We start from the raw sequence: 27153 nt of genomic DNA on the forward strand, positions 1-27153 counted from the left end.
ACAGGGTCTGGCCTGGCCCTTGTAGGACTGGTCATCCCTTGGCTCGCCATTGTTTTGTATAAAAAAGAACCTTCAAGATATTCTTGCCTCCTTTTTCCTCATCACCCAAACCTTGCCCGTGGGTGTCCCACAGACGATGCTGGAATTGGAAAAACTTTACTCCAGGAACCCATCCGGATCAAGGTGCGGCAACAAAAAGGGGGTGATATCATGAGGGGTGAAGTAATGAAAAGCAGTCTGACAGTCAACTTATACATTTTTGTTAAAAAACTGTGTCAGAAAGAAATTGGCAACAAAGAGAAATGGGACCGTAAAAGTGTTCTGGCTTAATTTGTTGCAAAGGCTGCATTTTAAAATACCTTAGGGTTAAGACATGCGCTGCAGAGACCTTTGTCAGCCTAGTAATTCTCAGCGAATAATAGTAATGGTAAGATAACTCTGGTGGTATTTTCTGGACAGATCTGTGTTTTGTCTAATAGTTGCGGTTCATAAATTACAGTCCCTCTAATATAGCACAGTGAGCTATGAACCAGCATTGAGGACCTGCATATCAACTGCAAGGCATAGGTTTAGAACCTTATTGCTTTTTGTCAATCTGTTGGTATAATAAGGCTGCTAAAAGGGGTTTATTTGGGTAATAATAAACGCTCTTTAGTACACTCAACCCCAAGCACTGAGTTGCATTTTAAATCCTGACTTTGTGTTACTCCCAGCCATGTAAACTTGTTTTGCACTGAAAACTAAATTTGAAGTAAGCATTTCGTGCCAATTTGCTCCACTTTTATGATGCAAACATGGCACACAATCTTAGTAAATAAACCCCCAACATTCCTAGGTTTTTCAAGCTGCTAAAAACTTGTCATGCAGTATGCATATTATACTGTCTTTTTCAGGTTCACCAAGACTGGGCTGCAGCACACCCTGAACGCCAGGGGTGAACATTGTAAGATAAATCCTGGTGATACTCCATTCGAACAAAAACTTTGTGGTCTCCTGTCAAAGCCCAGAGATGTTGAAATGGAATCCAGTATTTGTGAAGCGCACAATTACCCGAGGGTGTCAAGGCACTGGGGGCCATCTGGAAGATTAAGCGAACTATTGCCCAGAGTCACACGGTGCTGGACTAACCTGCCTCCGGCACCGGGGATCGAAGAGTGAACCCTGTCGACCGGAGTCAGGTGCCGTGGCCGCTGCGCCACACCTCTTCCCTAAGAGGCTTTAACAGACGCTTAGATCTTAGGTGCGACCTCATATAAATACCTATATCTGATCTCCCACGGAAGAGGCTCCAAGTTAGCGTAATTGGTAGCATTAAATTCTAAAGCAAACCAGGTAATATTCGCACTTACTTGCTTCTCTAGAAACCTCTCCTACCTTTCAATGAGACCATTGCTAGATGTCATTGGCACACAATACAGATGAGAAACTTTCCCAGTTAAATTTAAAGCCTGGATAACATGGTACACTGTAAACTCTTAGGGCACTTTTTCACCTCCCTCTTTCTGTGTCTCAGACTCATATTCATTTAGAATTTTGTTTACGAAGCCAAGCATTGGTACTAGATGCCGACGTTCCACGGTATTGGTTCCGCTTGAAGGATCCAAAGCCAGAAACATTTATGACCATGTTAGGACATAATTTCCAACTTGGAAGTCCCCAACCTGTGACTCCATGGCATACAGCAGCCAGCACTGCCATAGATAACCTGAGCATGTGTTCAAGGGTCTGAGGACACTGCCCTGGGTGGTTTGTTGTAAATTCCTGAAGAGCCAAGTGAAAATCATATCCTTCTTAAGGTACGTGGCTATATTTGTCGAGAAACACCACAGTAGCCTGATGGAACATACAAACTGCAAAGGGCAATCACAGCCATATTTGTTAACCTCCATTTCTGGGAAAACAGAATATATGCACTTGGTTGTTTTGATTACTGCGAGAACTGGCAAACATGGAAATACAAAAGGTGTGAGAATAAGTGCTGTTTCTTTAAATATAAATGCTAAAGTGTTGCATATATTCTGCCTGGTTTTAGCAACAGATATTAGATGCATTAATTAATTTATTAAATTTATAAGGCGCAACAGCTATCCAAAAAGGGTTTCCCGGCGGATTCTATTGACAAACTGTGGGCCTCATTTATAAGGCCCCTTGTGCCGTTGGAACGTCACTTTTTGTGACGTTCCGTGGCGCAGGTGCCTGCTCCATCTTTCTGAGGCAGCACTAAGTCACTTTTTTTGGCTTAATGCTGACTCGTAAATATTGTCCCCTTTAACGCAGTTTTCTGCGTTCAAGTAAGGCCATCGCAATTCACAAAATACACTTCTAAATTTACCAAACACTTAATAGTGTCAAAACAGGCTTATGTGTACTCCAGTCCTGATTTGCAGTGTGTCAGGCAGCACATACAGCAACTCATAGGTACTGTAACTCCAATAATAAACAATGAAGGCAGGGGATTAAAATAATTGCCTATTGGAACTAATGTTAATTAAATCAATGTATTTTACATAGATAGATAGATGATCAAATTTAAGTATTGATGATTTTTTTATTTTTGAAATTCAATAATAAATGTCATTAAACAAAGTAAACTTTACAAATCTTTTTAAAATGTTCAAGAGTATATATCACATATGTAAAGCTTTATTTCGGCCATGAGGCCATAAATGTTACAGGTAAAACATAGATAAAATATATTACATTATCATACATAGTGTTTAAAACAAATGAACATTTTCAGAGCATTCTAGACCATGTTTCTCGAACATGGTATAGTACTGAATAAAGAGCAAGAGAAAACCCTAGTAAAAAAACCTGTTTCAGTCCGCCATGTCCAATGAATAAATTACATAACTTTAACTAGGTTTGCTACAATTTAAAATAAATGTTATCGAGGGTGGATGATTATTTTTAAATATTTGTATAAAAATTGATATTTTTATATTGCACTAATGCATTTAAATTATTTTATTATTTACTACACATTTGATTTGATGGGTTAAATATGTTGTAGCATTTTAATGATCAATATTTTAGATTACTTTACATTTATATAATACAATGAATCATTTTTAAATGTTTTAAAAACATAATAAACTTTATTACATTTCCCTATACTTTCCCATACAGAGATCTTCACCAACAAAAAGTTGCTAACAGTAACTTTACTCTGGAACATTCTTTTCTAGTAGACTGGAGGTGGAGATATGTCTGTTTATACCTAGGTGCAAATCTCCATTAGGAAATATTGAATAGCAAAATAGTGGAGAGTTACACCTAGGTGTAAGATAGATCTACATTTGAGTAAATATACACATGTATATTTATATTTCTCAATCAGGACCTATATGTTACCATCACTATGTATATTAGGCCTCTGCACTTACAGGGACACTGTAACATCTTCCTTAAATTGTAATGATGGTTAGCTAATAAGTGGGTTCAGCAAGTTAAGAAAGTTATATAAAACTGCCCATTCTTTTAATATTGATGAGAGTCCTGGAGTTTCCCCACTGATAAAGGTTTACAAAAACCATGACAAATCAGCACGCGTTGACAACGCCGAAAGGCTAGCATAGAACCCCCGACCTATGAGCTTTGCCACCGATTGTTTCTGACCCTTTGATTTAAATAAACTTTATATAATACACCTAGCTCTAAGGGCTTTCATTCAGGCCTCTTCATCCTTTGGCTTGTTGTTCTGTCATTCATAATTCTTCTACTGCCCACTACAGCATACATCATGGGGCAATTGGTTAGCCCACTTTAGCCCTTGTCTAGCTTCAAACTGAATAATGGTATCCTGCTCCTTCACAAAAAGCACATTCACACAAAGTAGTCCCCTTCACTACCAGGGACTATTGTGGCAAATTGTGCTTTATGAGGCCGAAAATATTTTTGCTTTTAACCAATGTTTGATTTTTTATTTTGCTAAGGATCCCGTCGCATAGTCAAAGCCAAAAAGCTGTCAGCACACGTCAGACCTATTGGCTTTGCCAGTGAATGTATTCATCATGTAGACTATAAGCGGTGAAGGATTTCTGTCCTTGGATGTCGAGACTGTTTTAACCCATATAAGTCACTTCCTGACTTTTGTGCATTTCCAAAACAACTTTGAAACGTAAAATAACACATCAAATTATGGCCGTTTCAGAAACTTTCAAAATAAAAAGAGGCTAAAAGGGAGCCCATTCCCTCAACTATATATTTCAAGACATAAATTATGTTTTCCTAGCCACAACGTCAAGGGAACATACCTCCTAGTGGCTACATTTGAGACTATTGAGCTATTAAACAGGATTTTTGACTTGTTTTTTCCCCCTAAACAAAGTGTGTGGTCTTGGGTAACATCATTGTCACTCCCTTTGCCTCAGTTCCATTGCCTGCCAAAATTTTTAGTTTGTAGAAACAAGCTAAGTATGGGACACATTTTAAAAACTGGAAATTACTACTGTCACTGACAGCTAGTAATCTCTATATTATTCTCCATGCTGTATGCCCTATCTAAGCTGGGTCTTGATCGGTAGTAGCAGAGTGATTTAATACATTTATGGCTCATTCTCTTATGGAATGAGCTTGCAATCTTGAATTCACTACTTTTGGGAGGATGAACTCAATTTTCCAAGTAATTCTTGTTCCTTTTACTCAAGATCAGTCACAATGGATTAGGTTACTTCCACGCAATTGTGATTGTTTGGAATGAGTGTTGAAGGGTTTGCTTCTGGTGAGTGATTGGTGACCACACCAAGATTCCTGGTGACTTTTCAAAGTGTTTCTCCAAAAATATTAAGAAACATCCTGAGGAATACTCTTGGTTTCCAAGATTGTTGGCCTGGCTAATGAACGGTTCACAATCCAATAATTCGCTCTCGGCCTCATTTTTCTCATCTCAGCGCTCACACACCACTGTCCTATTGCATTTCTCCCACGTTTTACTCCTGGGACTGCATCTTTTGCTCACTGTACTCACCATCACTGTGTGTTATTATATCCTTTTCAGCTTCTCTTTTGCTGATAACCAAATTGTATTTTTCTTTCACTTACTACCACACTATAGTCTCTGTTTTAATGCCATCAAGCAATAGATGGAGAGACAATGCTGGAAGTGTTCTAAAACAAAGATCTTCTATATTCCTACCCACTACAATCCCTCTCAGTCAACTCTGCTTATCTCTTTCCTATCTGCTGTTCTCTTCCCTCCCCAACCGGATGGTAGGAACTCTGTGTATTCCTCAACTCATACAGGCACCTGACTCATTTAAAACCAGCACGGCCACAGCAACAAAGTAATGCCTAGTAAACTTCAGAACAATGTGCCCACAACTCTCTTTTAACACTGCTAAATCCCTCATAAATTCTCTTGTCATAAGCCCAGTATATCCTCCAATAGCCTCCTTCTACGCCTTCGGAAGTGTGCATTCTTGTCCATAGACAAAGTTCTTGACTGTGCCACATCTCATCAACATCCTAACTCTGTTTACTTGGCCATGCACAAGTTGTCTGGATGTTCCAGGATATTTATAGCTAATCACAAATTATTTGTGCTCAGCCCACATGACTGGAAATCACTCAACTCTAGATCTCAAAGACTCAGGGGAGAGGTGCGGCGCAGCGGCCAGAGCGACTGACTCCAGAGCACAGGGCTCGCGGTTCGATCCCCGGCGCTGGTGGCAGCTCAACTCAGCATCATGTGACTCTGGGCAATAGCTCACTTAATCCCCCCAACGTCCCCAGCGCCTCGAAACCTTACAGGGTGATATGTTTGTGCTTTACAAATATGTATTATTTATTTACATACTTTTCAAAATAATAATTATGACAGCTCCGACTACTGCACTCTTTGAGCATGTCCTCGGGGCACCCGTGAACCCGACTCCGCCCCCTTCTCAGCTGCAAAGTACATTTCAGACATATATATCCAGTGCTTTAAAGAGCCCGGTCATGTATGGTACCGAGTACCTGCCCTTCTGTAGTTTGAAAGTGAGAGTACCTGCAATTCTCAGCACTGCTTCAGTACATTTAATGGGAAAGTGCCAGCACTTCTCAGAAGCAAATAGGAACTCTGGGTAGTGAGTACCAGCACTTCTATATTTCCATTTAAAGAACTGTGTATGTCGTGTGTAACACAATATCTGTAATGATGATATTTTGTCTGTTTGTGTCTGATTGACCACACTCAATCACAGTCTATTTATGTCCATCCTGAATGTTGAATTAACTCATACGTTACCCTCAAGTATGAGAATTTCTGTTTGAAAATGTGTATAGTGTTTCTGTGACAAATAAATAAGAAAATGTTGGTATTAGTCATTGAATAAGATATTCTGATAAACGTATAGAAATGTCACATACATTATTACGAAATTAGGTGTAAAGTGTTTGCTTCTAATCAATGATGACTGGACTCCTTTGCACAACAAGGGGATGATCAACTGGGTAGCGTTAGGATCCATTGGAAATGTGTGGTTCCTTGACACATTTCTAACTCCTTCTCCAAATCAGCCAAGATCTTCATTGTATGTACCCATGGAGGATTTCCTAACTTATTTCCACTGTAGTGGGGCTCCCCTCTAAGGCAAGTAAGCTTTTTGAAATAATACTTTATTTTTACTATTGCAGTTCTTGACATTTGAGAATAAGAATTCATTATCAATTGGTTACTGTTTTCAGGAACAGCAACACGACTCACAGATTTTCATATGAATAGAACCAACAGTGAAATGTATTTTTCTGAAAAAGAAAATCACAGCAATCTCACTTAGTTATCTGTATAGTCCTGCTAAATTTAATGTACTAGCTATTGTTCATTGAAAATGTTGTTTCTAATTCGTTTCTTTCAGCTATTTTAAGAATTATTCTGTAAGCAACTAAATCAGATAAACACCTGCCACCATGGACGAGATGGACGGGCCCCAGCTTAAGAAGGAAGTAGAAAGCTTGAAGTACCAACTGGCCTTCAAAAGAGAAATGTCTTCAAAGTCGATACCTGAGTGAGTAAGATCCTCCTGTATACAACACCGCCAACATCTCAATATTTATGCTTTATATTTGTGTTTTTTTATCAATTTACCAAAGCTGAATGCATTTCATTGCTAAACGTAATGTAGATGTAGCACCAGATGAGAACACAGGAAAAATACGGATCATCCTTTTATCAACTAGAAGGCCAGGGTTTTGCTGATGACCAATCGGTCATGTTTGGTGCTGTAGTTTTTTACCTCTCTTGGAGAGGTATTAGCTAGTGCCACAACATGTGAGTGGGATTCATACAGAGGAACTGAATTATTTTTTTATCCTGTCCATTGGGGATTCCACTGTAAGCATCATTTATTTGTGAGCTGGGAGGTTGGTGGCAGCAGGTCTGAACCAGGGGAGAGGTGATTCTGATTTCTTGTTCCCAAGACGGTCTTGCAAAAACAATTCATTTCAATAAAGAGTCAAGTTTGAAGAATGTCATTTCAGGTGAATTCCTTTACTGGCTTACTCACCGAAGTTCATAAACTTCCAAATGAGAGACCAAATATGAGGAGATAAGCAATGCTCCACACTAAATCATCAAACAAAAGAACCCCTGTATACCACACTGAGCTTACATTTGTCAACTATTTTTGCCCTCCCATCATTTGCAGTACATGTATAAAAATAATTTCTTTAGTTTTATTTCTATACAAAATTTCTAATGTATTATTTCAACATGTATTGTAACTGAATCAAATATTGTTGGTTTGTATCCCCATAGATCACCATTTTTTAGGAAACAGAATTTCTAAGCAGACAATATAAATATGAAAAACATTCATGTTTCTGACGTAGCAATAATCCCTCGTTGAAATTGATATCGCCTGTACCTTCTTACAGACACTGGGTGATGTGGCAGTAAGCAGGTCTTTAAAATGTTGATGCACGTTTCGGTGAACTGTAGTTGCTGCAAAAGGCCACCTTCTTCAGGAGATATACTCATCTTTTCAACCTGCATTCACTAAGGGCCTTATTTAGATCTCGGTGGACAGAATACTCTGTCACAAACATGATGAATATCCCGCCCGCCATATTACGATCTCCATGGGATATAATGGGATCGTAATACGGCGGACAGGATCTCCGTCATGTTTGTGACAGAGTATTTCCCTCCTCCAAGATCTAAATTAGGCCCCAAGACTTCAACCATTAGAATTTTAGGGACTAAAACATACAGAAATACCATGAAAAAATATATACATACAATCAATGATATAGTTAATCACAAAATAAGTCATAATTGGCCTGCCAGTGCAATCTCTGTATCACATTAATCACAGGTCAACGACACGCACTGATCCGCCGCTGCAGCGTTGGCACGGCTCTTTCTGTTGGTGGTTCTCGTGGCCATGAGCGCTGTGGTTCCCAGCTACAATGGGTAAAGCTGTAGAAAGCCTCTCTTAAACAGAACAGCTTTGCGCAGGGCCATCGTGGGCAGAGTTGGCTGCACATTTGACGTTTTAGGCATAAGGCCAGTTGGAGAGGCATTTGAAGGTCCCCAATGATTAAAGCCAGTCACAAGAGACCAACATAAGTGACATATTGTTTGACCAGTGTTCCATACTGACAACAAGATGCACTGTAGCATTATTTGCAGCAACGTACGCGCTCTTTGTGAATAGGAAGCAAACGTGAAGCTCCCGTCTCAGCTCTTGTGATCTCAGGTCAGCAGTTTTCCCCTCATTTTGTTAGGGCTCTCTAAACTAAACAGGAACTTGTCTACAGATTATTTAAATTACCAGTGTACCCTCACCCATGTCCAGTTATGGTTGCATCATCACTAAGATTGGAAACAGTCCAGGGTCGAGCTACAAAGTAGTGCATAACTTTTATCAGACATCTTATGAACTGTGATAATCGAGAACTTAAAGACAGCATGATATATGTATTGAAATACGCCATGGGCATGAATACACTGGAGGATGTGCGCATGCGCCTGCAGACGTTTATTGCTAGAACAATGAACAGTGCAAAAAGACTGACCCATAGATACTCTGGAGTAAAAGATGCGGTCGGCGCCCTAGTGCCGTCGGGGCACCGGTCACCCCTCTCCACCCCCTCCCAAGGGGAGGGGGCGGGGACGCCGACCGGTGTCCCCCTCTCCTCGTGCTGGCCGGATTGGACGCCCAAGCGCGTCACTTCCTGGCCCCTGTGGGGAAGGGGAGGCTACTTAGCCTTCCCCCCACCCTCCTGGCGACCTCTTTGTCGCCCACCACGCCGCATCGCCGCACTAGGTCGTCGCTTAGTCGTCGTGCTTCTTTATTGACGGTGAGTCTTGCTGCACCCACTCTGCCCCTGCCCTGTCCCTGGGCAGTACCAGGTCGACGGGGCCCTGTGGCACGGATTGCCACGGGCAGAGGCGGCGCAAGATCGATGCATGGGTGGCGAGTTTTGAGGGCGGTTGAGGTGGTCCGTCGGCTGCGCTGCCAACTTGCGTGAGAGAAACTAGGTTTGGAGCATCGAGTTAGCATCCCCCCCCCCCCCCCCCCCCCCCCCTCGTGGCTCTGGGCGAATTACTAATCTCGCCATGCCCGGAAAGGCATGTGAATACGGTGCCCACGCTCAGTGCTCCAATTACTTTTGGGTCGAGCCTGCGCTTAATTTATCTCTATATCCCTGTGCTTGAATATGTATGTACCTCATACACAGCGCTCCGAGGCCTTCAGGTCGAGTTCGCGCTGTGACCCGGTTGCTCAGGTCAGCACCCTAATTTCCTTCGAGTGGGCCGTGTGTGGCTTTCGGGAAATCACGTAATCTCCCTGTGCAGGAAATGGTGGCAGCACTGCTTAGTACACCGCAGCACGCAAACTATTTCAGTCCGGATGTAATTGCAATTTAAAGTGTTCCAATGCCTCCGGGGTGAGTCATGCGATATAAGAATGTACGAAAGTTAGCGTCGTAGAAAGTTTGTTGGTTCCGAACCGCCACGGGGGGGGGGTAGTTGGGGCCCCGCGCCTCCGGGTGCAGATCTAGACCTCGGCAGTCGAGTAGCGGGGAGGAGGGGCGAAGTGGTGCGCGAGCCTGCGTGAATTGACCCCCTAACGCCGCAGCGGCTGTGGCACGCTTTGACCCCCCGCACCCCCGCCTGGTTATAGGAGCCATCGATAGCCCAGTTGGTAGAGCGGAGGAGTGGTGGATTGAAGGACTATTACCAACTCTTAACTTTGTGCTGGGGGGGACGAGGTTAGGCCCAGAACGCGAGTGGAATTTTACCGCTGGCTACGAGGAGCTTGAGACTGGCCCGGCCTGGGTTGTGCGAAAGGGGGAGAGGAGTTGGACTGACGGCAAGGGTGGTCGACCTCGAAAACCGGGTTCGGGTCTCGGCAATGACGATAAACGTCCTGTGTTTCTGGGCATATCACTTACACTCCCCGTGCGCAACAAAAATGAATGTGGAATGCGCCTACATTCAACGCAACTGGTGGTATGTAACGCGCTCTGATACCTGCGGGTCCAGTTTGCGCTATATAAAACTCCATAAATTTTTATGAAAGCACATACATACATACATACATACATACATGTACACCTCTCTTCTCCTCCCGATGCACCAACACTGGAAGTATTTTAACCTAACGATTGGCGCGGCGGTGCGCTGGGGGAGGGCGGCACCCGCACCAACTCCAACTTTTGCGGGGGCATGCACCCCCCCCTTAAAGGCTCAATGGGAGGTCTGGTGCCTGTGAGGTTGCTGAGTATCTCACAGGGCAAGGTTTGAGCCTCACAAATGCAAGCAAAGGCTCACAATGTGGCGAAGGTTTAATTCATAGTATTTTACCTCAGGTTGAGTGCAAGCGGGTTAAGGTCCGCTGCTGGGGGGCCTGTGGGGGCGAGGGGGATGGTGTTTTTTCTCCCAGGAGTGGTTGGGGAGCTCGCACGATAACTCCAGTATTTTGCCCGGGGGCCACAACCGGGAATTAGCGATCCTGGCTTTCTTTTACAGGTACAACCGGCGACGTTCGTGCAGGAAACACGGGTCACAGCCTCGAGGGCGCGTCCTGTGTCCCTAGGTTAATCGCTTATTTCCCCACGGGCATGAATATGGAGGGTAAAAGGGGTATAGGACTCAGCGCAGGGCCTGCCCGGCACCTGTTTCCCGTTTGTAGTTTATTTAGGGGTAGGCGGTTCCCTAGGGACGCGTGTAAGCCACGGCTAGACACTTGCGGGGGGAGAAGGGACTCCCACCCCCCCCCCCCCCCCCGCCTGGGCGTGTTTGTCCCTTGTCTCACAATGGTTTGTTGTTACAGCGGCGTTCGACGGATTAGAGTTGGACGAGGATAACGGAGGGACCAGCGAACGGCAACCGGACGTCCATTGCATTGCTCCCCGTATCAGTGTGTAAGTACGGGCCAGCTGGGGGGGGTCGGAGCTGTATTCCCGGTCCAGGGAGCAAAGCGACGAGTGCACCAGGGGAGGAGTATAGCGCTAAATGATGTCTTTTCTCTCCTTCCAGATTTGAAGCGCACGCCCCAAATAAGATGGATAGTCAGGGATCCCCTTCGCTGTTTACAACGGGGTCCCAAGTCGAGGAGACCCAGGCAGGCACCTCTGAGGACGCTCATATTGCTGCTTTTCTAGACTTGACCAGGACCAAGGGATTGGCTTGGGCCACTGAACTGTTGAGAACCAACATCCCCGCTGACTCTGGTATTGCCAGTGAAGTCCCGCCCGCCGAACGGGAGCACAGCGAGGATGCTGGCCCCTCGAGGTCAAAGAGGATACGTCGCCCCACAGTCAAGGATTTTCCGGCTGAGCAACCGCCGGCGAGAGGCAGAGCCGCTGGTCCCCCCAGGGCCGCACCCCCCCTCCAGGCCCCCTGCCCTTGTGCGCCGGACCGTCTCCTACACATCCCAGCTGCCCTAACCAAATGGCATTTGCAACATCAGAGGACCTCGGTAAGCTCTCGGACACTTTGAGAAGCTTCATGGCGGAGGTCAGAACGGGCCTAATGCTGGTTAGGCCGTCCACGGGGGCTGGGCCCGCCGTCCCTGCCCCACCTAGCGTTGCCCCGGGGCTGGGGGCGTTCACACAAGTTTGGGGGGAGGTGGGCAGTCCGTCCAGCGCCACCGGGACGACCGTGGGGGGAGGACCGGCAGCTGCCGGCCCGTCGCCTGTGGGTGGGCAGATCTCTGCGGCGGGGGTTTCCCCTCCGACGACCACCCCCGCAACGGATATAGCGTCAGACCTAGCAGCAAGCATACTAAACCTACCTAAGGGGGTCCCGACGGCGGGGGCCCCAGCGGCACCACCCCCTGCGGTGGTGCCCAAACCTTTGGTAACCACCGCCCCACTAGTATCTGGTCGCTGCTCCCTAGCTTGGCAGGTTCCCCTGGGGGCCAAGGAGGGCGTAGGGAGTTCATCGACATATTCACCCTGCTCATGCATGGGGCGGAGGGGGTAGACACTAGGAGGATGGGCACCAAGGAGGAGGACAGGAAGGTGCACTTCCAATCTTGGCCTGAGAAGAACATTGTAACTTGGGGCCAGGCTTTCACCATAATGGCAGCGGTTATAATGGAGAAATTCCCTGAGGATGGGCCAGGGCTATTTCATTATGCAAGTGTCATCACAGAGGAGGCTGCCAAGGGCGGGGGCATGGGGTGGTACCGATACGACTGCGACTTCAGAAAGAAGAGGGCTATTTGTCCAGAACTAGAGTGGGATCAGCTGGAGGTCAGGCTATGGGTCATGCATATGGGTAGGCACGCGGTAGAAGCGACAACTAAACCAGGCACTCCCAACAGTGAGAAGAACAAAGAGACTAGGCTGGAAGGGAGGGCACAGACTAGGAAACCCTTTCGAGGCGGCCGGGGGCGGGGGGGGTGGCCGCAAGCCGGGTTTTAGAGCACAGTCCACCGGCACCTGCAGGCTGTTCAACGCAGGGTCATGTTCCTGGGGCAAGGCGTGCCGGTTCGCCCATAATTGCAGCAAGTGCGGGGCTCCCCATGCTGCGACCTCATGCTCCAAGTGCGACAGCCCTAGCCAACCCATTTCCAGACAGGACAAGTAAGCTGTGGCAGGCACAGGCCCCCCCACCCCCCAGATCCCCTGCCCCCGCCCGGTGGCCCATTGCGGACGCAACCCCCAGCGTGCTGGCCCCTGCCCCGCACGACCGAACAAAAGGCCCCTAACCCATCAGCATAGCCAACCTCCTTCCTATCCTCCACGGGTACCACAACAGCAAAGAAGGGACCCTCATTGCGGAGGGCTTTGTAGAAGGTTTCCGCATTCCATACCAGGGCCCCCTCATGAGCAGGGATGCGGAGAACCTCAAATCTGCAAGGGACCACTTGGAGATAGTACAGTCCAAGATAGCGAAGGAGGTTGCCCTGGGCAGGGTGGCGGGCCCGTTTGCCAACCCTCCCCAGCCACATTTTGTAATCTCCCCCCTGGGGGGGGGTGCCAGAGAAGGAGCCTGGGGCATTTTGGCTGATACAGCACTTGTCGTACCCAGAGGGGGACTCGGTGAACTTTTGGCTAGATGAGGGGAGGTGCTCAGTGTCCTACTGTTCCCTAGACCTAGCAGTTGACATGATCAGGAGGGCAGGTAAGGGAGCGTGGTTGGCAAAGTCAGACATAGAGTCGGCATTCAGACTGCTGCTGGTACACCCAGATAGCCAACACCTCTTGGGCTTCAAGTGGGAGGACAAGGTTTTCTACGACAGATGTATGCCCATTGGTTTCTCAGTGTCATGCGCGTACTTTGAGGCGTTCAGCTCTTTCCTCCAGTGGGCCCTAACGAGCAGGTACGGGGTAGAGGGAGTGACCCACTACCTGGACGATTTCTTGTTCATCGGGGGAGCTGACACGCAGGAGTGCGCTAGAGCACTGCAGTGTGTCCAGGATTTGTCAAGACACTTGGGTGTGCCTCTAGCTCCGGGCAAGACTGAGGGTCCGGCGCAGGTCTTGGTATTCTTGGGCATTGAGTTGGACACAGTCAAGGGTGAGTCCAGACTCCCTGCGGATAAGATACAGGCCCTGCGTCAGGATATTCTATTGCTTGGTAGGGACAAGGCTACTCTGGGTGAAATCCAATGCTTGTTAGGAAAACTGAACTTTGGAGCCAGGGTCATCCCCATGGGGAGGGTTTTCGCTCGAATACTAGCAAGGGCCACTGCGGGGGTGAAAAAGAAGCATCACTGGGTCAAGCTAGGTTCAGGTTTGAAACAGGACCTAGCTGTGTGGGACGACTTCCTTTCCCGGTTCAATGGAGCAGTGATATGGCGGCAACCGTGGGTGGGCAGTCAGGAGCTGTGCTTCTTCACGGATGCCTCTGGTAGGGAGGGCTTCGGGGCAATTTTAGGCGAGGACTGGTGTGCTCAGGCATGGCCCAACGTTTGGCGCAGGATCACAAAAAACATCACGGTACTTGAGCTCTTCCCCATTGTAGTTGCTTTGCACCTATGGCCCGAGGCGTTGTCGGACAGAAAGGTCCTATTCTGGTCTGACAACATGGCGGTCGTCCAGGCAATCAACGGTCAGACAGCCAGGTGCCGGCTGGTACTTTGCTTGTTGAGGGAATTGGTTAGGGTCTGCCTGCGCGCCAACGTTGAGTTTAAGGCCAGGCACATTGAAGGTGAAAAAATGTGGCAGCTGATGCTCTTTCTCGTTTTCAGTGGCTCCGTTTCAGGGAGGCCTGGCCGCGGGCGAGAGCTCAGATGACCCCATTCACGGAACACCTTTGGAGGATCCTGCAGTGGGACAGGAGCTGAAAGCGATGGGAGAGAGAGCACTGGCCCCAGGTACCAAGAAACGTTATGGTACACACATGGCAACCTTTAGGGCGGTGTCCCTGGCGCTGGGCACTTCAGGGGCAACAATGGAGATCAAAGTCAGAGCATTTGTCGTATGGGCAAGGGAGCAGGGGAAAAGCCACTCCTGGGTGGGTAGCCATTTAGCGACGGTGAGCCACGATACCAGGTTATCCGGGGGGGCAGACCCCACCAATTCTTTTGCCATTCGGGCCGCCATGAAGGGTTGGGCAAGGGATGAACCCAGGGTGCTGGACAACCGAGCCCCCATTGACTTTGACATACTGAGGGGCATGCTGGGCGTACTTGAGGCGGTCACCTATTCACCATATGAGGCCACACTGTTCTCTGCTGCTTTTTGCCTAGCATTTTTCGGCGCATTCCGCATTAGCGAGCTGGTGGCCAGGTCAAAGTATGACAGCTCGGGGGATGCATTAGCCATTTCAGATGTGTCCGTCACCGACTCCTTGACCATCCACCTTCGGAGGTCAAAGACCGATCAGGCGGGGCGGGGGATTGACGTGGTTCTCTGGCTCCTTGGCGACCCTAGGTTTTGCCCAGTCCACTGGGTGAAGGTGTTTCTGGGGTGCCACCCCCCACCCCGGGGTACTTACTAGTACACAGGGACCAGGCTCCGGTGACCAGATACCAGTTAGAGCGTATGATCAGGGCCAGCTTGTCCAGGGCGGGGCTGGACCAGCCAGAGAAGAGGTACTCCAGCCACTCTTTTAGAATTGGAGCGGCCACGGCGGCCCACCTAGCTGGTTTAGCGCCCGCCACCCTCCTTTTGTGGTTTTGCCGGGATTTTGTTACTATGTGGATAATCTACTGTTGATTAAATAACCATGAGTGTGAACCATGTCTCTTGTTTTACTAGGGTGACTGGTGTGGGTGATCGGGTATTCATTTATCGCCAGGGCAGCTCAATGGGCGTCGCACCGTAATTGGATGCGGCACTTCCCACAGACACAGGTTGAGTGGATGGGTTTCCCCGGCATGAGATGGTTTGAGCTCCGGAATAAGCTGGAGCAGAGGCTGATCTCGCAGGGCTCCACCCTCCCCCACACTTTGGTGATTCACCTTGGGGGGAATGACCTCATCACCCCAGGAAGGAGACTGTTGCTGCAAGCCATGAAGAGAGGCCTGGGGGAGATTTGCAAGTGCTTAGGCCAGTGCGAAGTCATCTGGTCAGAGATTATCCCACGTAGGTCTTGGCGGGGGGCCAAATCAGCAGAGGCAGTGGAGCATTCTAGGAGACGTATCAACGGGGCAATGCGGAAGTTTACGGAGTCAAGGGGCTTAGGCTTTATACGCCATGAGATGATCAGGGGGAGCGTGAAGGGATATTTCGATTTCGATGGGGTGCACCTGTCCCAGGTGGGCATGGATCTCTTTCTCCTAGACTTAAGCGAGGCATTAGAGATGAGAGGGTGCAGGTAAAAGCAAGGTGTGGTGGGGGGCCCTGGCGGCGACGGTGAGCAGCCTCCAGGGCTGTGGCGGAGTTACAGGGCGATCTGGAAGCAGGCCGGTACAAAGGGTACCTCTGCGTGGCACCATAGGGGGTGCCTGAGCCAAAACTGAGGAGCCTCAGGGGAGGGTCCCGGAAGCCGTGTCGGCGCCCCACTAGTCCTGCGGGCGGTTGTGGGCCTGAACAACCGGGGGGTTTGCTATGCGACGCTCCGCCCCGAGAGGGGGGCGTGAGTAGAAGTTACCAACGGCACGTGATCTTAGAAAAGAATCACCTGGATGGCAGCAATGGCAGGGTTCGCTCCCGCGCTGCCCTGCTCATCAGGCGGGCAGGCGGCCCAGTTGGTTGCCTGCCCTTGGATCGCCCGCAAGATAACCCACCCATTACATATTGGATTATGTAATAAACCTGCAGCAAATTTTAACCAACTCAACAGTCTGTGTGTGTGTTATTTGGGTATGCATTTGGGGGGAGGGGGGACAGAGGGGTGCCCCTGGCGGTACTATGACGTAAACACTTGTAGACCTCCCACCCACTCGGCTGCGCTGCCGCCTCTGGTGCAGGAAACCAGGGTTCGAGCCTCGAGGTTGCGTCCACATCCTGTGATTCTGGGCAAATCACTTAATCTCCCCGTGCCTGAACGTGTAATGTAAATACGGTGCTATGTACAGCGCTCCAATACCTTCGGGTCGAGTTCACGCTATATAAATATGCATCAAAAAAAATAAAAAACAATAGAAAGAGGGAGCTTCCTTTAGCCAGGTTCATAACATAAAGCAAGGGGGGCTGTTTTAGTTCTTTCAGGTGTTTGCATGGCGAATCAGGACCCTTGGCTAACCTTCCAGTAGGCACAGGGAAATCTGCATTTCAATATCCACAGTGTGGTATTATCTGAAGCAAGAGGTCACTGTTCTTAAAATAAAAAAATCCTGGCAACCTAGCGCGTCTGGAACAGAACATAAAAGCATTTTTTTTTTATAGCGCCACGTGGTCTGTGGTGCAAAGCATTTCTCCTTGCTGGGGTTCAGTGCAGCCCAAATGACCTAAAAAGGCTGCTCACAGCGTTAGGTACAGTCCTCAGCGTTTAGGGACAGGCGCAGATAATGATCGGAAACAGGGAGGCCTGAGAGGGATTCTCTCAACTAGAAAGCATGTTTTTCCTAAAGCACCTGCTGGGCTTTGTAGTAACACAGCCCACCCGCTACTATTTTAATTAAAAAAGATCTTTATTAGGGCCATAGTTTCCTGCAATGTTTAACAGTCACAAATGTTACAATGAGAGCAGGGATGCTACATGTATAACACTGCGGAAAAAGTAATAAATTATAAATACCAACTGTGAATTACAAACCCCTAGGACCCAAATAGCTTACCCACTTCTTCGTAATTCATTCTTAAAGGTGTCCTCTAGATGCCAAAGTAGGTTTCTAATGCCAACCAGACATATTTTAATAAAGGGATAATCTGAAATCCATATTACTGGTGACTTGCGATGAAGCAGCATTGTATTGAGAGAACTGTTTTTTTGTTTTTGTTCCCTGGACGGGCAGTAATATATGCACCTAATTTAAAGTTTGACCAGTGCAAATTCTGTTTGAAGTTTGGCTAATTTACCATCTTCAGCAGAGCAGAAGCAATTGTTCAGAACTGAAGGCCAATTTTGCTAATCAATTTACAGCCAATTGGCAAATTTTCTGACAAAGGTCGATATCGCTGGCAGAATCCCCCTCCCCCAACCCACCCACCCCCCTTATGTGCAGGCCTCTGAAATGCACTTCTATTGATTTGATACATTGGCTGTAAAAACATTTCCTGCATGAATAGGTTTTTCATACTTTCAATGATTTCTGCAGTGTCCACCATATTTTAAGAGGATTTCTGAGGTTAGTTCGCTAATTCTTTGGCCTAATTTCCACTCTAAATTTGACTGACTCACCTTCATGTTTTCTGGTGGATGTATACCTACTCATTGGTAAACAGGATGGTGAACCCAGCAAACTTAGGGATAGATTTATCAAAATTTGATGGAGCGCAATGCAACAAGACATCTTGCTGCGCTGCGTCAAATGGAGAGGACCGTAATGCACCATATTTACCAACATATGGCGCATTCTTACTCTCTCCTTGTGCTGGTAAACTAGTGGCTGCCTACTGCCACCATAGGCACCCTTGTGCCATGGTGCAAAGGTGCCTGAGTTGTAGGCAGAATTGTTTTTGTGCAGAAAGGGACACCTTCCTGCACAAAACAATTCTTAGAGGTGTATTCCTCTGTTAAGTGTGCTGCAGAATGCAGCACACCTAGAAAGAGGAAAGAACGAGGAGAAATAAAGATATTTCTCATTGTTGTGTCTCTTTCGGAAAGGTGTACAATTTGGACACATTCCCAGCTTTATCACTCTTGGCAAATCTGGGAATGCGCCAAAATACATGAGTGGACACATGGGATAACCCACGAGTCACACATGTAATGCCTTCCCAGCACGGAGTAATGAAAGTGCTGCCTTGTGTTACTCCAGAATTACTAAGCAGCGCAGGGCCACGCTAGGTGGCTTTGCGTGGCTTGGTAACTCAGACTTATGGATTGCGTTGCCCTTTAACACCCTGGGTGATGCAAGGGCAAAACAAACCCTGATAAATCTGGGCATTAGTATGCTGAATTTCCCCTAAGTGCTTTGTCTAAATTGGTGGTCTTTAAACTTATGGTGGGATTACCTTCTTCCACCAGAATTTCAGTGGCTTTCCTGTTACCACCATCCTGTAAATTGGGCACAATATGTTCTCCTCATTAGCAAATTTACTTTGTGAGCGATCTGTCACACTACACAGGAAGTCGGTATGAAGTAACTTGGTTGCTGTTTACAGTCTCTATGATCTAACCAATGTGACTCTTGGAGGCATATTTACTACGAAGTGGTGGAGCGCGGTGTTAGCCTCCGTGGTTAAATGCCGTGGTCTGCCACTTCTGAAACACAGGGCTGCACCATATTTACAACAATATGGTGCAGCACTGCGTTTCCCCCAGCGCTGGCAATAAATTTAGCTGCCTAACGCCATGTTTATGTATAGGGAGGTCTCCCCAGGAGATCCTGGGGTACTTGCAGCAGATGAAAATGGCAGCCACCAATTAAAAGATAATAATAATATGACCCCGCGGTGGGCCAGGGCCCCGGTCAATAAATATAATTATTTGGGGAAGGGACGTGCCTGAGCCCCCTCTGTGAGCAAATTTCAGCCCCCAGGACCGCGTTGCCCACCATTAAATACAAAGAGGAGGGAGCGCGGGCCCCCTCTCCATGCCTTCTACAGGCCCTTGGCACCCCTGTCCCCCGGTGGCCAGATCAATAATTAGGGGGGAGGGGTTGCAGCCCCCTCCCTGAGCCTCATAGAGGGCCCATGGATCCCATCTGCCAGGGCCTTTATATATTTGAAGGGGATGGCACATTTGGATTCGGCCACCCTCCCCAAGCCTTTCCAGGTTCTATGGACCCTCTCCACCCAGAGCCGAATTATAATGAAAGGGGATGGGTGCACGCGGCCCCCCTCCTGGAACCTCTTCTGGCCCAAGGACCATATCGCCTGGGGCTGAATTTATTATAAAAGGGGAGGGCTGCCTCGGGACCCCTACCCGAGACGTTATCGGCCCCGGGAACCGATACTAACAGGGTCCCGGGAAGATCCCTGTCTGGAACACAATGGTTCCTTGCCAGGTCGAGTGTGGGCATACCCTGGCCGCACTCTCCCAAGCATGGAATAGAACTTTGCTCCCTCCGAGCCAGAGCAATTAAAAAATGTTGCTCCCGCCAGTATGTTGCTGGCTGGAGAGCTGGTTGGGGGCGTGGGGCCATGGGGCTTCCACCCCAGCCCCCAACTGGCCACATTTTGTGTCTCTTGGGTGGACACTAGGGCACCACCCACTTACAATTTTTTTAAAAGTCTCGCACCCACCAGGGTCGCTGGTTGGGGCCGGGGGGGGGGGGGGGCCTGTAGCTCCCCCTGTGGTCCCCAACAGAAATGGAGTGGCGCCGGGGAACCCACTTAAGAAAAACATGCCAACTCCCACCAGCACACACAATGGGTGCTGGCAGGGACCTCGGGGGCTCTAGGGCTCCTCCTACAGTCCCCAAGCAAAATTAAAAACCTGAGTGTCCTGGGTGGGGGTGGGCATAGAGACACCCACAAAAATAAGACACAAAAAAAGTAAATAATAAATGAGTGGTAGGAGCCGCTTATTTATTATTCACTGTTCCTTAAAGGTGCGTCCCATAATGCCCTGTAAGGGCCGTTTACACTTTTTCTTTCAGCGTGGTGATGTCCCTAGAAGGCGCAGGGTCACCATCAAGCATATTTTCATGTTTTGGGGGTCTGCAGGGAGTTCAGCAGCCCCCAGCAACATTAGGAAAAACAGTAAGTATCCTGGATCATTAAATCCATGACCCCAGGAGAACTTACCTAATTTTTTTAAACATTTTTTGCTGGAGATATATGCTCTTCAGCTGGAGTGCAAGGCCCTCTTGGAGTTGTTTTTATGATTGCATATTGTGGGAGCAAAAATGTTAAAAGAAAGATTCAGAGACATGTTGGTTTAAAAAAAAACTAATTTTTATTAAAACTATATTAAACATTTTTATAATAATCACTATTATTAAACATTGCAGTGTGTGAATGACTGAAATGTACATTAGATTAAAAATGTGTTGTATAAATTGGTATGTTCACTCCTTAATAAAGCCAATAGGATCACTTTATATATTTTGGTGTTGTGTTTTTTTTGTCAACGTCAGTAAGTCTGCCTGAGTGCAGCAAGGACCTGCAAAACCAATCACACACTGCACATGCCAGAAGGCATGGGATTGGCTGCTCGCAAGGGTCAGCAGGCCATGCCATGCCATGCCATGCAACCAACACCACACTGTGTCAAAGCCCATGCATGGCGTGGGGTTGCTTGACCACAAGGGGTTGGACGCAGAGCCTGGCGAGGGGGCAGGCCCTGAGGCCAACCCTATACCATGCAAAGCCGAAGGCCATGCTCGGGGGGCTGGGGGGGTTTGGCTGCTTGCAAGGGTTAGACACATGGACTGGCTGCAGGCCAGGTCCTGCAGCTTACCCTGTGCTGCACCCGGCCGAAGGTCATGTGCGGCGAGGGGTTGGCTTTAGGTATGGTAATAAAATGTTACTGTTCATTAAAAAAACAAAGAAATTAACTGAAAACAAACAAAAGTTAAAGTGACGTTATAGTTAGGAACTGCAATTATATCTTACTTTACATTTAAAAAATCAACATTTACTAAAAAAAAAAGCAATGAATTATTATTAATAATATTAAAATGAATTCGCCTGTAAGTAAGTAAATTCACCAGAAAGTAACTATAACTTGTGCCCTAAAGGAACTATAGCTCGCTTCATCGCCATGCACTGCTTATGACCATGCATATTACATCTCTCATTACATGTTCAATTACATCATTGATATTATCAGTGCAATATTTGAAATTACATCATTGATGACAAACTGTGCGTGGCCGTAGCGCAAGTAATAATTACTTTAGGGTAGGAGTTATAGTTACTTGAGATAATAACTAGTGGATTTCAGGGGTTTTGATCCTTAAAATGGGATGTTTCAGTGAATATCTGCGGTTTTATTTTTCTAGATTTTTTAACTATAACATCACTTTAACCTTTGTTTTTTTCAGTGAAAATATATATTATCTTTAAAAAGAGACATAAGAAAAACACTCTTTACCGTTTTACAGATTCCTTGTTGCAGTGTCTTCGCACAGGAAAATACTCTGCTAATAGTCACTGGAACTCTTCTGTTAAATTTTAACCTCTTCGCTGCGGCGCAAATTCCGCCGCAGCGTGCTGAACATTCCAATCGCGGGCGTGGTCATGACGGCTCCCGGCCGTCGTGCCCACACGCCCACCGTGACTCATGACGGCCGGGAGCCGTCATGAGCATGGAAGAGGTTAACCAAATGTAACCCTTTTCATCCTGGTTTTGGGTCAATAGCTTTTTAAAAATGAATAGACAGGATAATGCAATGCAGTTGTGATGAGGGTTGTAAGGTATTTATTACCATTGTTGAATGAGCGAACAGGCTTCTATTCTTATGAGTATTTGACTATCCCCACACTTAACAATGGAAATATTTTACACTCTGTCCATCTGTATTTATAGAGCAGCAATGATCAAGGCCATTTGAATTGTAGCATCTCTGGATTTCTAGAAACATGTAACATTAATGCACAGAAACAGACCTTTGCTCTCCCACATATTGGGATTCTATGTCATTAGGTGGCATATTACAAACATAATGAACACTCTCACCTACCTCACTATGGTCAACGGGAATCTCTAACCTATCCTGGGATGTGGACCGTAAAGCAGCGAGACAAGGAGGTCGTTCATGAAAGCCACTCTCAGGGAATAACTCTCCTGCACTCCTCAAGGTTCTTTAAACTAGACAGGCATACCGTCGATGGTAAACAGCCCTGGGTTATGTGTGAGATTCACAGCAGATCCATTGATCTTAAGTCCCCTACTCAGGTTGGTGGCCCTTGAAAGGTGACTCACCATGGGGGTACACACGTACAGCCCTTCTAGGAGTCCAGTGGACCCATACGCCACCGTGTGCTCTCCATCTCTGCTCTGTTCTAGCCTTCAGAGATGCTTTAAGACCAGACTGGCTTAGGGTAACAGACTACTCTAGGCTCAAGGCCACCTAGTGCTGTCCTTTCCGGCACCAGAACTTTGCCCAATCCTATCCCATGCGGCGCCCTCACAGATTGTGGCTTACAAGGGAAATCAATCTTTTCCTCTGCTTCTTCTCCTACTTTCCACCCGTCACCCCCTTCAGAAGTGAAAGTCCTATGCCCACAGTGCAGGACTGTGCAGCTTGGTAGTTCTCTCCTGGTGAACTAACTAAGGTCCTGATGGACAATTCTCTCATCTAGCAAGCTCAGCCATTTGTATGCAAGTACACACAATTCTGTCACCTACAGGCACTGTTTCTCACTCTAAACTTAACCCATGGCACTGCAGACACTTCTCCAGGCACTCATGGTGGTAGTGATTTCCACTCTATCGGGGCACACTACTGGTGGTGCCCCCTGAAGGGGTTGCAGGCACATCACAGTGCCACAGTAGTGCACAAATAGTTCTCAAATCACCAGTGACATTTTGACAACCAAAAAAACGTATAAAGAACTGTGACTAGACTCCATTAAAGTAGGCAACTTAAGAACAATCACTCTTAATACAAAAGTTGATGGAGCACAAACCAATATCCCTATAGGTTCTCCTGGAACCAATGAAAATAAATTCAAAATTACAGAATGTCGAATATCCATGCATGGCATAACATGGATTTGTTTTTCTCTAATCACAGTTTAGTAGTGCCGGACCCTAATCTTCTGGCTTGGACTGATTATTATTGGATCCAATTTAATTGGCTTATCCTTCCGCAGGGCAGTCCTGGGACCCCTGCTACCTTGTGCCTTACGAGACCTTTGTCTTAGATCTCGCAAAACAGCTTGCCCTGGAAAACAACAAACTGATTCTTTCAGCCTCTATCGGCTCTGACACGCTCGAGGTTGACAACTCGTTGCAGACCACAGTGGAAAATTTGGAACCTGCCACAGGTTGTGCACCTAGCAGAAGCAGGGTCTCGGGCCCCTGGGTCTGTGATAAGCTCAGGCAGGAGAAAAGAAATATGTTAGAGGACTGAAAGGGAATGGCAAAATAACTACAGTGGGCAGTCTACCAAAAATTCTCCAGATGGTTTCAAACTTCTGGATCTTCTTCCAGAATGTCCTTTTTAGGTCTTGAAGTGTCCACAACACCAGCCAAGGTTCCAGAAGCTCAGTTGCTCCTTTGCGAGCTGGGACTACAATTCCCACAATGCACCTGGTCAAATCTTAAAAGTCCACTGGACGCTGTTCGGCTTGGCTCTTCTATGTGGAGTTGATGCAGGTGACTTCTTGAACCTCTTTTGTACCTTTTGCTAACAGGGAGTCCACTCCTCAAACTTTAAAAGCAAGGCAAAGTCCTCTTTTGTGAAGCCTAGAGTGTGCAGCAGGTGCAGTCCTTATGAGTGCAGTACTTCTAGGTGCAGACCAGGAGTTCAGCAGGCAGCCCTTCTTCTTGTTTCCAGGCAGGGAACTGAGTTGCTTGGTAGCTCTCCCATATTTATCCAGGTTTCTGGGCTGACAAGATGGGGGGTACCCCTGACCAAAGGGGTGCAGTGTACCATCCTCTGTGATGACCACTTCCCCTGAAATGTGGCATATTTTTGTTCCAGAAAGCACTTTTCCAAAACATCAAAATGGAGAAAATCTCTCACGCTTTTTCAGTTCTGGCTAACCCCACCCACAGGTGTGGCTAATTTTCCCCTAAACTCCCCTTCCAGCCCCTCTCCAAATTCAATTACAGGGACTCCCATCTGGCTGGGGGTGCAGGAAGTGGGGGTGGGCCTGGATCCTATCCTGTCTTTCTTCCTTTGAAGACCAGTTTGGCTACCCAGCCCCCTTCCTGTTCTGGCATCTGCAGGCAGCAGATCTCCTCCCACCAGATGCCTCCTTTCTCTCAGCCCAGGCTACTTCACACCTCATCGGAGCAGCCTGTCAAAGGCTGGCAAATCAGAAGAGGCTGAATTGGGTAGCTTTAGGATAGCAGTTCTATAACTTCTTTCTTACAATAGTTATAATGAATTCAACTTTGGCAAGCTGTTGGATTCATTGCAACTAATAATTTGACACTTTGAATTATTATTTTAGCTAACTCCTGTCAGAAGCTAGACTTTATTAATGTTAAATAAAGCCTTTTCATTTTAGCCTAAAGAGCTAATATATCACAATGGAGAAAAATGAAATTTGCAGTTTTTCGGTCATCGGGGCATATTACACATATTTTATAATGTCCCTGCTTATTTTAACATGGCATCCTACCCTGGAGGCACCTGGGGCAGACCTTAGGGGAGACCTATATGTAAAAATAAAGTCGTTTAAGACTTTGGAAGTATCTTTAATTAGAAGTCGAATTTGGACACAGTTGTGTTTTAAAAGAAGCCTGCAATGCAGGGCTGGCTTTTAAAAGGACAGCAGGCAACACAGCAGTGCACACTTAAGTGCATGAAATCTACTGGGCCTCTAAACCTACATGCCCTACCACATACTAGGGACTTACAGGTTGGTTGTCAGTACCAATTGTAATTGCACCTATTTACCATGAACCTTTTAAACAGAGCACTGGCCCTGGGCCTGGTTAGCAGGACCCCGGGCACATTCAGAGTCAGAAAACCAGCATTTAGTACTCCAAATGGGGGGACATTGCTAAAAGCCCTGTTTTATAAAATAGAAACTCATTGCTGCTGTGGCCACTGCTCTTCTTGCAACTATTGTTGCAGTTGCTTTTTTTATTGTGCGGTGGCTGTGATCACAGCATTTGCTGCGGAAGTTCCAGCTGTGTGGTAGAAGTTGTTGTCACTGCTATTGGTGCTGCTGTGGCGACAGCTCTGACTGATGCTATGGTCACTGTTGTGGCTACATCTGTGATCACTGTCAGGTCCCTGTCATGGCAGCAGCTGTAGTCCCTGTAGTTATTGCTATGTCTGTGGTCACTGTGGTGCTTGCAGCTGTTGCCACTTTTAACAAAGTTGTTGCTCTGGTGATGGCTATTGTGGCAGCTCTTGTGTCTCGCTGTTGTTGCTGTGGGTTCTTCTCTTGCTGCTGCTGTGGTTCCTGCCACTGGGACAGCCGTTGCAGTTGTCCCTGCTATAGTTATGTAATCACTGCTGTTGCACCTGTGTCCCTAGCACCTGTTCCTGCCAAAGTGGTAGTGGTTGCTGCTATGCAGGCAGCTATTGCTGTCCATGCTTTGGTGGTAGATGTGGTCACTGCTCCCATGACGGTTGTTGCTGCTGTCGTGGTACATATGGTTGTGGCTGTATTTCCTGCTGTGGTTATAGTTTTGATTGCTATTTCCGGTCCATGTTCTTGTGACTATTGCTCAGCTTGGTGTGGTAGCAGTTGTGGTCTTTGATCTGGTTACAACAGTGGTTTCTGCTGCTGCCCCAGCTGTGATGGCAACTTTAATTACTACTGAAGTCCTTGATGTGGTGGAGGCTGTAATTACTGTTGTGTTCCCTGCTGTACTTGCTCCTGTGATAGAAGCTGTGATTACATTTGTTATGGTTAGTGTTATTGCTCTTGTGGCCTCTTGAGGTTGCTGAAGCAATTGTGGCTGTTCAGTAGTCCTTGCTGTCATTGCAGCTGTGGGCACTGCCGTGGACCTTGCTATACTTACAGCATTTCTGGCATCAGTTGCAGCTGTGGTGGTGGTTGTCTCGAGCTTTGCATCTGCTAGGGTGGCAGCTTTTGTTTCTGCTCTCTGCTTCAATGGCACTTGTTGGTATTTTTGTGATTCCTGCTGCTGTTGGCCCTGCTATGGTTTCAAGTATTGTTCCTTCTGTTCTTCCTGCATTGCTGGCCGCTGTTGTCCCTGCCATGGTAGCAGCTGTTGTTGTTGCTGCTGCAGTTACAACAGTGGAAAGATTAACTGATGTTGACACACTTTAAAATTTAATTCCACATATTGATTGATTTCTTGTCCCATGCACTTGCTCTGTTTGTTTAGCTTTTTAATATAATGGTAACAAGTACCTTATGGCAGTCTCAGTATTTTAGAACACTATTAAAAAACAGACGATTTAATTTTTGAAAAAGTGCAGTGGGCGGAGAAATAGCATCAGAAACTCTTTGGCCTCCGTTAAATCACAGCAAGTGACAGTCACGTACAACTCACTGACAATGGGTTACATATCTCAGGGAAATATGTGTAGAGTGATTTAGACTCTGGCAATAGTGCCGAATGTGGTGGAAAGAACTCGCACATGCCGCCATCATTAATTTTCAAATTAGGAA

General features: G+C 47.0%; 1 protein-coding gene across 1 annotated transcript in view; it reads left to right on the forward strand.

Moving 5' to 3' along the window:
* The window catches only part of GNG13 (G protein subunit gamma 13), a 154885-nt gene that overhangs the window by 96625 nt on the left and 31107 nt on the right, over positions 1–27153 (forward strand). The window contains exon 3 of the mRNA XM_085629351.1: positions 6840–6989. Coding sequence (XP_085485477.1) covers positions 6892–6989 — 98 coding nt within the window. The 5' untranslated portion in view covers positions 6840–6891. The remainder of the gene's footprint in view (positions 1–6839; positions 6990–27153) is intronic.

This window comes from Triturus cristatus, chromosome 10 (assembly GCF_964204655.1).
Source record: "Triturus cristatus chromosome 10, aTriCri1.1, whole genome shotgun sequence".
Lineage (NCBI taxonomy): Eukaryota > Metazoa > Chordata > Amphibia > Caudata > Salamandridae > Triturus > Triturus cristatus.